Source organism: Somniosus microcephalus, chromosome 10 (genome assembly GCF_052327205.1).
Source record: "Somniosus microcephalus isolate GS21.2 chromosome 10, FLI_Smic_1.0, whole genome shotgun sequence".
NCBI lineage: Eukaryota > Metazoa > Chordata > Chondrichthyes > Squaliformes > Somniosidae > Somniosus > Somniosus microcephalus.
The window spans coordinates 122,681,839-122,696,155 of NC_140996.1; the positions used below are offsets into that span (position 1 = coordinate 122,681,839).

General features: G+C 44.7%; 1 protein-coding gene across 1 annotated transcript in view; it reads left to right on the forward strand.

Moving 5' to 3' along the window:
- The window catches only part of LOC147111675 (high affinity choline transporter 1-like), a 45,450-nt gene extending 35,653 nt beyond the window's left edge, over window positions 1-9,797 (forward strand). The window contains exons 7-8 of the mRNA XM_085999924.1: window positions 3,713-3,930; window positions 9,267-9,797. Coding sequence (XP_085856050.1) covers window positions 3,713-3,930; window positions 9,267-9,797 — 749 coding nt within the window. The remainder of the gene's footprint in view (window positions 1-3,712; window positions 3,931-9,266) is intronic.
- Window positions 9,798-14,317: the final 4,520 nt, after the last annotated feature.

A 14,317-nucleotide genomic window follows, 5' to 3' on the forward strand; every position in this document is an offset into this window, starting at 1 on the left:
CAAGACAAGTTAGTCCTTAGAAGCACAGATTGCTGCCCTTTGAGACCTTGAGGAATGGATTTGAGGAAGTAGTGCTTTTCACTCTTCAGAGGCTTAGAGCCGGATTACAGGAATCGCTCTCTTCGGGCTTTCAGTGTCTGGTAGGAACCATTTGATTTGCTCTTCCGCTGATCATTTGCCAACTTGAACCTGAGCCTAGTGCCAGCGGCATGGCTGGAGTTAACTGACATGATGTATCTGTCTCTCAGGATAGCAGTGCATGCCAGGTCTCCTATCTATAGAATGAGTGGTGTAGGCATGATGGCTGGGAGATATAGTGATGGAAGTTTGCTTTAATCAAGGAGAACATATTTCTAATAATCTACTAATGAATTTCCCTGGCAGCCAGGATGACAGCATCCCCTGTGTCAGGATCTTTAGGATGTTAAATTCCAGATTCCTCAGCTTCCACAGTAGCTGAACCTAGCTCTTCCAGGTATTCATTTCCATTCTTTCTGAATAGTGGAATGGTGTAGATTACAGCAAGTGACCACAATGTGAGAAACATACTCAGGACATACTGGAGCACACCTGATCTATCAAAGCATTGAAACTTTTCCTTCAAAACCCCAATAATCTCTCAATAATCACTTTAGTTGCTGAATGTCACTCGTTGTACCAACTGGTGAGGATGGCAATAAAAGTGGAGTCATGAGCCATGAAAACAAAGGGTACGCCTTACTGTCCAAAATCCATCCTTGACTGCCTTTCCTGAATAGTTGTATGGGCTGTTGATCTGGGCTGCAGGTCTGTGTATAGAAAATGGCACAGGTCATCCAGAGCTTCCTTTGTGAAGTGTGAAATGAATTCTATGAAGGCAGAAATCATCATTCATACCATATTAAGAATTCCTTGGGGAAGAGGATAGTTGTGAATTGGCTTCATCCTTCTTTGATGCTGCCACACTCTCTTTTATTCCCTTCTGGTCTCCTCCTCCTCCATCATCATTGCATCCAGAGGAATCCCCATGGGAATCCTATGCTACCCAATAATATCCTTTGTTGTGGGCAGGGGTTATAAATTTGCAGGTGACCAGAGAGTCCCTCGCTCTGTCAGTTTAAAGTCCACCTCAATAGCTCCACAAAGGAAACAAAATTTCCAAACTATGCAGTGAAACTTGAGATAGGGGCAAAAATTGTCCATGCATTGAACACCTTTAAATGTATCAGTTGTGTCATAATCAGCTGACCCTGGCAAGCCATAATGCCTTAGGTTAGAGAGAGTTCAATGGGAAGGGAAATTATAGGAATTCAGACAAAAGACATCATCCTGTTATTTCCATCCAATTTTAGTATCTGCACTGCTGAAAGGGTTGGCAGATGATTGGCCCACCTCCCAACTTGAACTAGAAATTTGGTGGGTCAAAAGCAGGGCAGAAAGGCTTCCATTTTATCTCTAGCACACTGAAATATGCCAGGAAATTCAGGTCAATGTCTTTAAATTTTAGCTTTAAAGTTATAATTTAAAAACGTAAGTATATTTTGAATGGAAATTCATATGGTTCTTATGAATGTTGCTGGGCGATTCGAAAATTTGGTAGAATAAATAGTGAACCCCATGACTGTTTGAGTTTGCAGATGACAATTTTAACAATAAATCTTCCAATTTCCAGCTATTGGTTTGATCTTAACTATTTCTCTCATCAGCACCAACCATTGTTCTGTAATCTCTGACTAAGACCCATAATTTAAAGTTAGAAACTACTGTGGATAATTTAAGCAGATGAATGCTTAATCTGTTCATGTGATGTTCCTCTGGCTGCTATTTTGCTTAAATAGTGGACAGAATACTGTCATATGAACATATTAAGTGTTCATTAGCTGTTATTGACATAATTGCTCTGTTTTAGTGCCAAAATAGAACTAGGTATAAGCTTCGGGCTTATGCTCACCAAGAGTCTGGTGGAGACTTCGCAAACTCATCTCACTTCTGGTCTGTCAGGTTTGGAATAAAACCTAGGTCCCAGAAGTGAAAGGACAGTTCTAACTCATTATACCAATGTCTCAAATTCATTATTTTAAGATATAAACTATGATGTTGATAATGCAGTTCTAATGCAGTCCTACTGGAACCACTGCCCCTAAGCGCAGCATGTGTCTACACTACAAATGAACTAGCCTTGCCTGGTAACTTGTGGTAGGGTCATTTGAATATTTTTCTGGTGCTCCCAGCATGTCTCTCATGAAGCACTGAGGGCACCAGGAGGCAGGGAAGGGGCTGGAATATCAGGCACCAGCAGCCAGTGAAGGGCCAGCAGGTTTCTTGGGAGGGGGGATGGTGTTGGGGAGGGAGGGTGAGAAGGGAAGGAGGGGAGAGAGGGGTGAAAAGTGAAAGAATGGAGATTTGGGCCAGGCAGCAAAAAATAAAATAGTTTTTAAAAGGCCCTCCCTCACCTTCACTCCAACTGCATTATAGGGAGGAGTATTAATTTAATATCTTTGCTGTCCCTAATAAGCCTCAACTGTGCTGAGGCCATTGAGCACGTTGAAGACCATAGGCCTCCATACCCAGTAATACAAGGAGCAAGCAGCCAGTGCATCAGGTACCCACCATTGCCCTAGAGGTCTAACAATTTGAATACATTATGAGCATCAATTTCATATGGTGACTATCTTCATTTGAAGGACTAGTTATATCATCAATAAATAGTTTTTATTCAGTAAAAATGTGAGGAAATTGGTCAGTTCTTGTTATCCTGTAACTATCTACCTGAAGGTATGTGACAGTGGCCTAAGACGATTCTCCTTTCCTGTGGGGAAGTGCCAGAGCTCGGCTCAGGGCTTGCAGATAATGGCATGGCTGAGATATGGCGTTCACCATATGTGAGATCCTGGATGAGAATCTGCTTCCTACCCTTCTGTAACAGAGTGCTTTGGGCTTTTTCATACATTGGGGGAGAAATTGGGTGGAGCCGCAAACGGGGCGCCAAGCTCGCCTGGGCGCCAGTTTTTGCGCTGCGATCGGAGCAGCAGCGATCGCCGGAAATTCAGCTTGAGCGCCCCAAGAGGGACACGGGGCGAGGCTCGAGGCACTCCGCGTCCCTCTTAGGGCGCTGAAACTGAATTTCGCAGCGCAACGTGCCGCAGCACCACACGCTGCGGCACGGCGCGCTGCAGTACTGCAGGCCTGCCTCCCATTCTTAAGGGGGAGGGGCCTGCACCAGCGCGATGAGCGATCGCGAGTGCCGGCAAAAGAGCCCGGCACCGAGGAGAAGTGCCGGGCTCTCGGAAAACAGCCGGCAATGCCGCAGGGGGAGAACAGGAGGCCGGGGACGGAGGTGCTGGCAGGCGGCCGCCGAAAAAAACAGCTGACCCGCACCTCCACCTTAACTTGCGCCACTGCCGCCACAGGTAGGCCCCATGAAGCGGGCGCAATTAGCGAGCGGCGCTACAGAGGTGGGCGCTGCCAAATATCGCGATCGGAGCGCTGCGCACACCGATGACGTCATCGGTGGTGGCGCAGCGCAACAGGCTAACGCCACCATTAGTGCCCCAGCTAAATATCGCAGGAGGCGTGGCCAGTGGCACTAAAGCCACTGAGTGCCCTCTTTAGGCGCTAACTGGTGGCGCAACCCACCGAATTTCTAGGCTATTTTCTTTCAGGCCTCATGACCTCGTATTAAGAAAATACTGATTAAGGCAATTCTAAATGTAAAATATCACATTTATTCCAGACTGGAATCAAACAAGCTATGGTTTACCAACTCCAAATGAAAGACAAGAATCGAGTATGATATTACCCATTGTCCTTCAGTACCTATGCCCTGTTTACATTTCTGTATTGGGAATTGGTGCCATTGCAGCAGCAGTTATGTCATCTGCAGATTCATCACTTTTATCAGCAAGTTCAATGTTTGCACGCAATATCTACAAGATCATTATTAGAAAAAAGGTGAGCATCTGTTTGAACTGTTAAAAAAATGAATAGAATGTAGAGCCCTCTTAGTGTGGAGCAGCGCCCACAGGGAGTGTCAGTTGGCACACTGTGGGCCGGCAACATAATGAACAGAAAATCTGACACTGCGGACACACGATTTCCCTGTGAGTACTGCTCTGCACCAGGAGCACTCTACTGCGGAATCAACTATGTTATGAAAAATGAAATGTAAGATTTCCTCTTCTCTTATGTGTGATGATACATGATTTATAGTATTAAAAAAGTAAAATCATATCAATGTCAGTAGCAAAAGTAGCAGGAAGGCTTTGGGCACTTGGGATGGTGACTGCCACGTTCTGGCTTTGCTTTTACCACTTCAGGTATATAGTTATGAGAAGTTTGCAGTTGTGTCTTGTGTCTACAACTTTTGGAAACCATCTATTTTTTAATGATGGCCTAGAAATTGGATATGGTCGCATAACAGGCTGTGTCACGGCCCAACGATGTTAAGCTGCACCAGGTTAAATGGTCTAGGTAGAATGCAAAATTTGTGCTCAGTCCTCATTAACATGATTATAGTACTGACCTCAGCGCTAAAACTGCTGCTCATTGCCTTACTGCTCAATAGGCGGGCCAATATCAGGTCCAGTCTAATTCCCAGTCATATGTGGCACAGGAGTTATTCAGTACTTAAAGGGGAGGTGCATTAATGCTACAGCACCTCATTGTCAATCCAGTTCCAACTTCACCTGGAATTGGACGGCAGTGGAAGCAGATGGCTGAGCCTCAGCACAGGGAGAGAGCCTGCAGATTCTCAGATGCAGCTCTTGAGGCACTGGTGGTGGCCGTGGAAAGGAGGTGGGCTGTCATCTTCCCGCAGACCGGCTGGAAGCCCACACCACATACACTTTGAAGGCTCTGGCAGGAGATAGCCACTTATGTGACGACCAACACTGTGGGCCCCAGGTCGGCGATCCAGTGCCACAAGAAGTTTAATGACCTCACATGGCAGGTCAAGGTGAGTGAAGGCTTCAGCAAATGCCATATCCCACCATGTACACCACAAGCCTCGTACACTGATCAATGCACCACGCCCCCATCACTCACCTACAAACAATATCTACCTACCACCACTCAGACCTCACAATCATAGCTTCACTTCACCCTTATAACCTTACTACTGCTGCAACACTTACATCCACATCTCATAACTTGCACACACTGACAGCTATTCAACTATGGCAAGCACATCACCCAAACACATTGCACCACACTCACTCACACGCTTCCCCTTCTCTTGCAGGCTAAGATCATGCATAACAGGAGGGAGCAGTGGCATACAGGTGGAGGGCAAGTTGCCATCCAGGACCGCAGCCAAATGGAGGAGCAAGTGCTGGAGATCATTGGGCGGCAAATCATGGAGGCCGCGGCAACCGGTGAGGTTGAACCTCCTGGGGACAACAACAGTATGCTCATTCCTAATCCTTCTTCACACATCCCACTTCCTCCTCATCTCACAATCTCTTCTCACTTTCAAGCTGCTGCTGCAGTATGTATGGATATCTTGCTTCCCCCCTCCCCCACCGTCCCCTCACCATAATGCCAACTCTTGTGCCTTTCTGCTTTCAGCTAATCAAGACCAAGCACCAGAGCAGCCTGTCCCCAAGGTGATGGAGGAGAGCGAGGGGGGAGAAGAAGAAGACGACACAGTGTCACAGCATGTCTCACTCACAGATACCAGCTCAGAAACTGGCACTGAGCATACTTTAGAGGCTAGTGTAGAAGCAGGCTCTGCACAGGGTGAGGCACCAGGCATGAGTGGGCTGCAGCAAGGCCAGGGGGAAAGGGTAACTCGGGGGCCACCTCCCCAGAGGATGAGTTTGCGCACGAGTTCTGCTGCACAGGAAAGTGTTCACCAGACAAGAGACAGACAGTAACCCTTCACTGGCTGCTTGTGCGCAACAATGCAGCCTAGCATTCCGAACACATCATGAGAAATGTGCTTGGAGTGCCAGGAAATTAAGCTAATGGGATGAACTCCCTTTATCTGGCAAGCTAAGCTCACATGTGCACAGATACACAATAATGCCTGTGCAGCACCAGCATTATTGGACCGCACAAGTAAAACATGCAATGAGAAAAGGCCCTGTCATGGAACTTACCACACCTATTTAGCCTCCTGAGGTACAGTTCTTCATGCAGCTCAATGGTTTTTGCTAAAAAACAGAAAAATGCTTAATTCACATCAAGAAGCAATGTTGGCAGCAGATTTTTGTGACGTTGATGCTTGCAATTTGTCAGACATACTGCACAAAGAACCTTAAGCTGGCTTGTGATATGGCAAGCAGGCCAATAGCAGACAAGTAGTAGGCCCAGACTAAGAAAAGTGTCCCCTAGCTTACTTTAAAAAGGAAATGGACAAGGCAGCAGGCACTTGGAAACACCACCACCTCCACGTTCCCCTCCAAATCAGACAGCATCCTGACTTGGAAATATATCGCCGTTCCTTCATCATCGCTGGGTCAAAATCCTGGAACTCCCTACCTAAGAGCATTGTGGGAGTACCATCACCACACGGACTGCAGCAGTTCAAGAAGGCAGCTCACCACCACCTTCTCAAGGGCAATTAGGGATGGGCAATAAATGCTGGCTTTGCCAGCGATGCCCACACCCCATAAATGCCTAAAACACAATTCCAGTATTGAGCCCAACTATATTGAGTACCTTGTGGATCTAATACGATAGCAAAATACTGCGGATGCTGGAAATCCAAAATAACAACAGAAAATGCTGGAAAAACTCAGCAGGCCAGGCAACATCCGTGGAGAGAGAAACAGAGACAACGTTTCAGGTCGAAGACCCTTCGTCAGAACTGAGAAAAAAGCAGGAAATGAAACAGATTAAAAAGCAAGTTTGGGGGCTGGGAAATGGGGGAGGGGATGAAAGAACAAAAAGGAAGGTCTGAGAGGTGAAGAGACATTAAGAGATATTCAAGGCGAGACGAGATGGCAATAGGACAGGTAAAGAGACAAAGGATGGCTCTAGATGAAGTGTGAAATGTGCTGGCAGATTGAAAGACAGCTGCCATGTGGGAGAGAAAAAAAAAAAGGCACAAACCAAAGGTGTGGGTAAAAAATATAAAAATATGATAGGGGAGACCAAACGCAGATTGGGTGACCACTTTGCGGAACACCTCCGTTCAGTCCGTAAGGGTGACCCCGAGCTTCCGGTCGCCTGTCATTTCAATTCACCGCTTCATTCCCACTCAGACCTCACCGTCCTCGGCCTCTTGCACTGTTCCATGGAAGCTCAGCGTAAGCTCGAGGAACAGCACCTCATCTTCCGATTAGGCACTTAACAGCCTTCCGGACTCAACATCGAGTTCAACAATTTCAGATCATAACCTCGACCCCTATTATATTTTTATATATTTTTTATCCACACCTTTGGTTTGTGCCTTTTCCTTTTTGTTTCTCTCCCACATGGCAGCTGTCTTTCAATCTGCCAGCACATTTCACACTTCATCTAGAGCCATCCTTTGTCTCTTTACCTGTCCTATTACCATCTCGTCTCGCCTTGAATATCTCTTAATGTCTCTTCACCTCTCAGACTTTCCCTTTTGTTCTTTCATCCCCTCCCCCATTTCCAAGCCCCCAAACTTGCTTTTTAATCTGTTTCATTTCCTGCTTTTTTCTCAGTTCTGATGAAGGGTCATCGACCTGAAACGTTAACTCTGTTTCTCTCTCCATGGATGTTGCCTGGCCTACTGAGTATTTCCAGCATTTTCTGTTGTTACCGTGTGGATCTAGCTGTCCTTAGATTCCAGTCTTTACATTATTTTTGCAACAGGATTGTATTCATACCTAGAAATTGCAGTACACAATAAATTGTGTTCCTTTTTACTTCACTGCCAATATGTTGGGCTTAAAATTTCCTTCCAGTTGCTTCTTCAATGAGCAAAGATTGTGTGATGAGGTGCTGTACTGTAAGCAGTTGCTTCAATAACTGAATACCTTGTGTCACAGGTAAGATGAATTTAACTTTGAAAAGGAAATATAAGCATGAACCTCATTATGATAAATATTGTGCAAGTAGGAGTTCATTTTCAATGTTTTTAATTAGACAGATGAACATCCGGAAAGTTCCATGTCAGAATATTTCATTAGGTCTTTTTTCTGTAATATCAATGTTTTATCCAGATTTTCAAAACAAACTATTCATCATGTTGATAAATTAGCATCACATATTATTGTACGACAATGTAGGCAAATCAATAGGACAGTAGACATCAGTTAAAGTGTAACCTATTACGAACAACGTGCATCCAACATCACTAAAACAGATTACCTCGTCATTATCACATTGCTGTTTGTGGGACCTTGCTGTCCACAAATTGGCTGCCACGTTTCCTATATTACAACAGTGACTACACTTCAAAAGTACTTCATTGGCTGTAAAGCACTTTGGGATGTACTGAGGTCATGAAAGGCGCTATAGAAATGCAAGTCTTTCTTTAATGGAAACCTGCACAGATCCTGTGCTCAATATGACAGGGGAAATCCATTTAATGGAGGAACAGTCCATGGTGATTAAACAATTTGCTCTATGTTATCGAGCAAATTCCCTTCCCTACCTAATCTTACTGTGGGTGTATAATCACCACAAGGACTGCAGCAGTTCGAGAAGGCCCACCGCCACCTTCTCAAGGGCAGTTAGGGACGGGCAATAAATGCAGCTTTTCCTGTGTCGCCCACATTCTGAGAGCAAATGTTAAAAAAAATTACGTCTTATAAAACACTCCCATTAAATAGCATCCAGTATGTTATGTGACTGATCTAATTCCATCATCTCTATTTGAGTTCCACATCCATATTTTTAAATGTATTCACAGCTATGGTTCTGGTCACTGCATTACGCAAAGTTCCTCAACTGAGAAAGCAGATAGCTACCATTACAATATTGTGACAGGCACCTGATAGATGCAGGGGTGATGGCCAATGTGTTCCCCCCTAATTTTTTTTGTGTGCACAACCCCTTTAAGGGGCCGCATGGCCCATTCACAATTTAACATTGAAAAAGCCGGTCTCGGGCTGCGTGAGAATGCAGAGGACTGCGTGGCTGCGCAGCTTAGAGGGAACATTGATGGCCCCTCTGATTTACCTTCTCTGCAGGGCAGCATTGTGATCAGTGCTTGGCTGAGGTTGGGAGTAATCAAATGGGAACTGACAGCCATGAACCATGCTCTAGCATGCTGGAGTACCAATATGCTACATCACCAATTATTTTAAGTTTAATGAATAAAGCAAAATGTTGTTATATTTTACTAATCTACATATTTATTTTATCCACAGGCTGCTGAGAAAGAAGTGATATGGGTTATGCGGACTTCAGTCGTTCTGTTTGGAGCTGCAGCTACAACATTGGCACTTCTAACAAACTCGATTTACGGCCTGTGGTTCCTGAGTTCAGAATTAGTGTATGCCATACTGTTTCCACAGTTTGTCTGTGTCCTCTTCATCCCAAACACAAATGCATACGGATCTGCTGCAGGATATGTTATTGGATTAACCTTGAGACTATTAGCTGGTGAACCTTTCCTTCGAATCCCGCCTATAATTCAATATCCAGGCATTTCCTTTGAGAATGGCACCTATGAGCAACTCTTTCCATTTAAAACTTTCACAATGGTGCTGTCCTTACTTTCTACTGTGATGTTCTCATACCTGGCCTCGTTTGTATTTAATAGAAAGCTTCTACCTGTAAGATTTGATGTTTTCAAAATTACTGATAAAACTCAGGAGTTGCCTGCAACACCAGAGGAGCAAATTACTTTAAATGATTGTAACAATCATAAACTGGAGCCTGACAAGAACCACATGTAACAATTACTACTTTAGCATTCATTAGCTCCACAGATACCTGTTTCCAACAAAAGTGTTGGGGATGTATTTCCTGCTTCTCCTCTTCCGCCACCGTAACATCATTGGAAGTGTGATGGAAACTCCCGTTTACATGTAAACGGGGTTTCAGATGCTCTTCCGCCAAAGTTATGGCGAAATGGGAGAAACCAGAGGAAATGGGCGAAGCCAGAGGAAATTCACCCCCATCGTTTTCTAAATATGCATAGTAATCGTGACCTTTTTATGTCGAGAAGTGATGCTTTTTATCATAATTGCAGTGACTGAGAGGTTCTTGTCTCCAAGAACCTTTAGCTGCTAACAAACACTGAATCCTCTATTTTCTAGAAATTTGGATGGAGATCCATAATTCTGGATCTTCCTCATTACGCATCGCACACACATTTCCAGGGCCAGAAAAAAAAACGGGCAGGAAATTCATTCTAATACGTAATTTAGAAGGGGTTAACATTGGTTTGTCCGGCGCACTATTTCACAACATTCGTGAATTAAGCTGAGTGATGTTTACACCCATAAAAACTCGGCATCCGGAGTTGCTCGAGGATCAACTGTAGACATATGAAAATAATTCTGACTTCAATGGAAATAAAAAACAGGTGATGGAGAATGGATTCACTATCACCCGTTTTATATTATCGCACAAAGTCAAAATTACCCCATGTTCATTTAAAAAGCCTAGTAAGAAGATTCATCGGACAGTCCTGAGACCATTTCTCAACTTTTTTTTTTGTGCTTTTGCTATTGCCACTTGGATTTGTTTCCCCCTCCCCCACACCCCCAGCCAATGGGTTTCTCAATAGGAATCTCCCTATTTGAACTTTTTACAGGAAGAGAAGAACCAACGAATGGACACCAGACAAAGCAGACATCACCAGACATGCTCTGTGCACACCCACCAGTACCCTCACACATGCATCTACAGATAGAGGTGCATTTCCCTCGCTTTTGATATGTGAAGGCCTGACTATTGTAATTCTGAATGTAAACTCCCCAGTCACACTGTCTCATTCTTCCAGTGGTACTGCAAGAAAGAAGGAATGCTCAATAAGCAGTATCGCCTGATTGGCTGCACTTCCCAAGTAGCTGTCTGCCCTGGAGCATCTACCTGGCAACCACTGAACTAGAGCCTCATACAGCCCTCATGAAAAATCTGGAGCCTATGGGAATACAAGCCCAAATCTTGAATTGTATCTAGGATATCTATTCCAGCTCCAAGATTCATGTGAAGGTGGATGGGAGACTCACTGGGGGAGAAGTTTATCCTTGTTGCATCTGTTTTCCAGGTGGAAAACGGGAGGCAAAAAGGGCCAATTTCACAGGGCTCTGTCCCACACCCCAATATTGTCCTCAGACGATATTCAGGTATCCCAGGCAGTCCCCTTAAACATCATTAGTCCTCTTGAATATGTCAATGAGGAGCCTAACGCCTGTTTAAGCATCTTTTCCAGGCCTGCTCCACTCAGATTTACAGTGTTTACTGTGGTCTAATCAGCGCCACAAATAAATAGGTATGTTTTTTTCTAATTTTATCTTCACGTGGACCCAGGAGAAACAGGAGTGCTCCTCTCGGCTCCACCGCACTCCTGAGTCTGCTGTCAGTCCACGCTAGCCCCGTACCATCCTCCTTCCGTCTACCCCCTATGACCTACCTTAGGGCCACTGCCGGCAAGACAGCCAGTCCAAATGGAAATATTCAAGCTGGCTCTGGAGGCGTGACAGATGCTGAGGATCAATTTTGGGAGATCCTTGGTCGACCTCTTCGGATGTGCATTGTGGTTGCACCACCTGTTTTGTGCCCATAGTCTGGTGCTAGCCAATTTCCACCCATTGAATTTGTTTCTTGCAAGAAGACTGAGGCAAGGTTGTACACTCTTACCCATCCTACTTGTGTCTTCATCAATGATGTGTTGGGTGACATTATACTTATACTTGGAGAGTCTTTTCCAGGCATTTCTGAAAATATTGCGCTCTTCCTTTTCACAGATGATATTGTATCTTTGCAGATTCACCTGGTGAACTAGCTTACTCTACTCACCATCTTGAACCATGGGGTAACCAGTGTTGGGTGCCCCACAATGCAATATTGTGGCCTTACATGACCCGAGGGACCATCACCTTTGGAAGATAGAGGGGCATCAGTTCCAATTGTTAATTCATATCAGTACCTGGAAGTCCTAATGAATGCCAGCTTCAGCCTGGACACAGTCCTTCATTTGAGTGCAAAATCCCGTGACACGAAAGCTTTAAGATCATCCAAGAGCCAAATTGGATGAAGAGACATCAGCCTAGTTGTTTGAGAAAGCCTGGACCAAGTCCCGGACTGGCTAGAGGCAGGAAGGGGCTGCCCCATCACAACAGCCTACTTGCTAATTAAGTTTAAGGGATCAGTAGCTCGGGCAATCGCATCCTAGTATAACTGGTTTAAGTGGTTAACCAAAGCTCTGGGAGCTTAGTTGTAAAGCGCAGGCATTGTACAGCTGGTAGTGTGCTGCACGTGTACTGCAGACATTGGACTGCAGGCTGGGGTTGAGGTTAGGTGGAGACCACCATCTAAACTCCCAAGGTGGGAGGAACAATTTAAGGACTTCAAGCAGCACATAGACCCTTTTCAGATGTGCAGATTCTGGCTCGGGGAACTGAAACAGGAAAGAAACTCAAGGATAGACAGACAAAGGTGGTCTGGCTATTAGCATTTTTGCTTAAAGTTTGTAAGGAATATGAAAACAAGTGAGAAATTGATGCAGAAACAGTTAAAGATGGAAGCAATGATAGTGGAGTTAGAGAATGACTTGGAGAAATGTTATGAAGAGGAGGTTTTAAACAGCTGCCGGAGAATTAAATCCAGGAACTTAAAGATAAGATTGTTGAACAACAAACAGCAGGAGTACTTGCTCAGAAACTCTACTTCAAGGAACCATCTCAAAACTGAGAATCAGGTGTTTAGGGCACAAAGTGTAAGTTGTGGAAAGGAACAGCTAGAGAAGAAACGTGAGAGGTGTAAATATAGTCTAAAGGAATGCAGAACGGGAGTTGAGGGCTGAGACCAACAAGGAAAAAAGAAGTGGTAGCTGTTCTGAAACGTGAACCTAGAAAGGGACTGGGACACTTGACTGGTTTCCCAGCACCCCCTTCCCCGATACTCTAAATCATTACAGCTCTCCTGCCCACCAATGGAGAAGAAGGAAATAAATTGTGAAAGAGGTGGTGGAGTTAGTATCAGCCCTTTTACACCAGTCAGAGGTTGCAAAAGGAGTTACGTAAAAATCCCTTGGTTAGTTATACCAAGAATAACAAAAGAATCAGGGAAAAACCCACAAAACTATTGCCAGGACTTTCACCATACCAGGCTTGGGTGAGGACGCAGACTGTAAGCCTGAGGTTTCCAATCAGTACAGAATGGGGTTAAGTAGCAAACATCAGAAACTGAAAATTGTTTTGATAGAAAAAGGCTAAAAGTAAAAGGCTACAGGATTTCTTTTGTTTTCAGTGTACTGTCTCTTTAAAAGTGTGCATGAATGTTCACTTTGCGGTGCTGCTGGCTGCGGCAGGCTTCACCCCTTTCACTGTCTGTAATGGTTAATCATTTATAAGCCCTAGTTTAATTAACATTAAGAATTTCCTGCAAAAGCTAACGTCCTCCTCAGTTATATTCAGTAAATTTACAGTTATTTGGAAAGCACTGGGGTTCATTTCTGAGAGATCAAATTGAAAAGCAGAGAACTTATGTTAAACTTGTATCGAACCTTGGTTAGACCACACTTGGAGAACTGTGAACAGTTCTGGGCTCCATATTATAAAAAGGATATAAAGGCACTGGAGAAGCTGCAAAATAGATTCACAAGGATGATACCAGAACTGAGAGGATATACTTATCAGGAAAGGATGAACAGGCTAGGGCTCTTTTCTCTAGAAAAGAGAAGACAGAGGGGCGACCTGTCAGAGGTCTTTCAGATTATGAAAGGGTTTGCTAGGGTAGACGTAGAGAAAAGGTTTCCACTTGTGGGGAGTCCAAAACTAGAGGTCATAAATATAAGATAGTCACTAATAAATCCAATAGGGAATTCAGTAGAACTTTCTTTACCCAAAGAGTGGTAAGAATGTAGAACGCGCTACCATAAGGAGTAGTTGAGGCAAATAGCAGAGTTGTATTTAACGGGAAGCTAGAAAAGCACATGAGGGAGAAAGGAATAGAAGGATATGCTGATAGGGTTAGATGAATAAGGGTGGGAGGAGGCTCGTGTGGAGCATAAATGCCAGCATAGGCCAGTTAGGCCGAATGGCTTGTTTCCGTGCTGTAGACTCCATGGGCTGAATCTGAACCGAACCCACCTTGAACCCGCCCACTTACAGTTTCAACTGGGACCCCCCCCGCCCCACCTCCGCAGACCACCCGGCCCAGACCACCATCAATACCCCCTCCCACAATCAGGACCCCTCAGACCACCATCGGATCACCCCCATGATCCGGAACCCCCCACGATCTC